Source organism: Parus major, chromosome 28 (genome assembly GCF_001522545.3).
Source record: "Parus major isolate Abel chromosome 28, Parus_major1.1, whole genome shotgun sequence".
Taxonomy (NCBI): domain Eukaryota; kingdom Metazoa; phylum Chordata; class Aves; order Passeriformes; family Paridae; genus Parus; species Parus major.
This window is the reverse complement of record NC_031797.1, coordinates 3,511,090-3,511,626: the sequence shown is the minus strand read 5'-3', so window position 1 is coordinate 3,511,626 and position 537 is coordinate 3,511,090. Positions and strand designations below refer to the sequence as shown.

At 66.1% G+C, this 537-nt stretch overlaps 1 protein-coding gene across 1 annotated transcript in view; it reads left to right on the top strand.

Moving 5' to 3' along the window:
- ADAMTSL5 (ADAMTS like 5) overlaps positions 1 to 537 on the top strand; it is a 6,394-nt gene that overhangs the window by 4,694 nt on the left and 1,163 nt on the right. Inside the window, exon 12 of the mRNA XM_015651486.3 lies at positions 279 to 533. Within this exon, the coding sequence (XP_015506972.2) occupies positions 279 to 533 (255 nt within the window). The remainder of the gene's footprint in view (positions 1 to 278; positions 534 to 537) is intronic.

Here is a 537-nt window from a genome sequence, read left to right as displayed (position 1 = left end):
AGGGGTGGGAAGGGGCTTCCCTGTCCCCGCTGCTGGGACAGGAAGGGGCTCGGGGTGATGCCAGGACAATTCCAGGGATGGGAATGTGCTCAGGGTGATGTCAGGGGTGATGTCAGGGATGGGAAGGGGCTTGGACTGATGTCGATGACTTGAAGGAGCTCAGGGTGATGCTGAGGATCACCAAGAAGTGACTTGGGGTGACGCCAGAGGCGATGGGCTGGGAAAGGGGGACAGGAAGAGGCTGAAGATGCCCCATCCTCACCCCCCTCACCCCTCAGTATTCCACGGGCGGATCCTGGCGCGGCGCCTGGTGGGGCAGGAGACGCGCTACGAGGTGGAGGTGAAGGAGCGGTACCGGCAGCGCTTCCCGCTGGTGGCCCGGGAGTACCTGTGGGTGCCCAACACCTGCGGCTGCCCCGCGCTGCGCTCGGGCGGCGAGTACCTGCTGATGGCTCGGCGCCACGTGAACCACGAGCACACCTTGAACCGCATCCTGCTGCAGGACGACGGCTACGCCCGGCCCTGGACGCCCCGCGA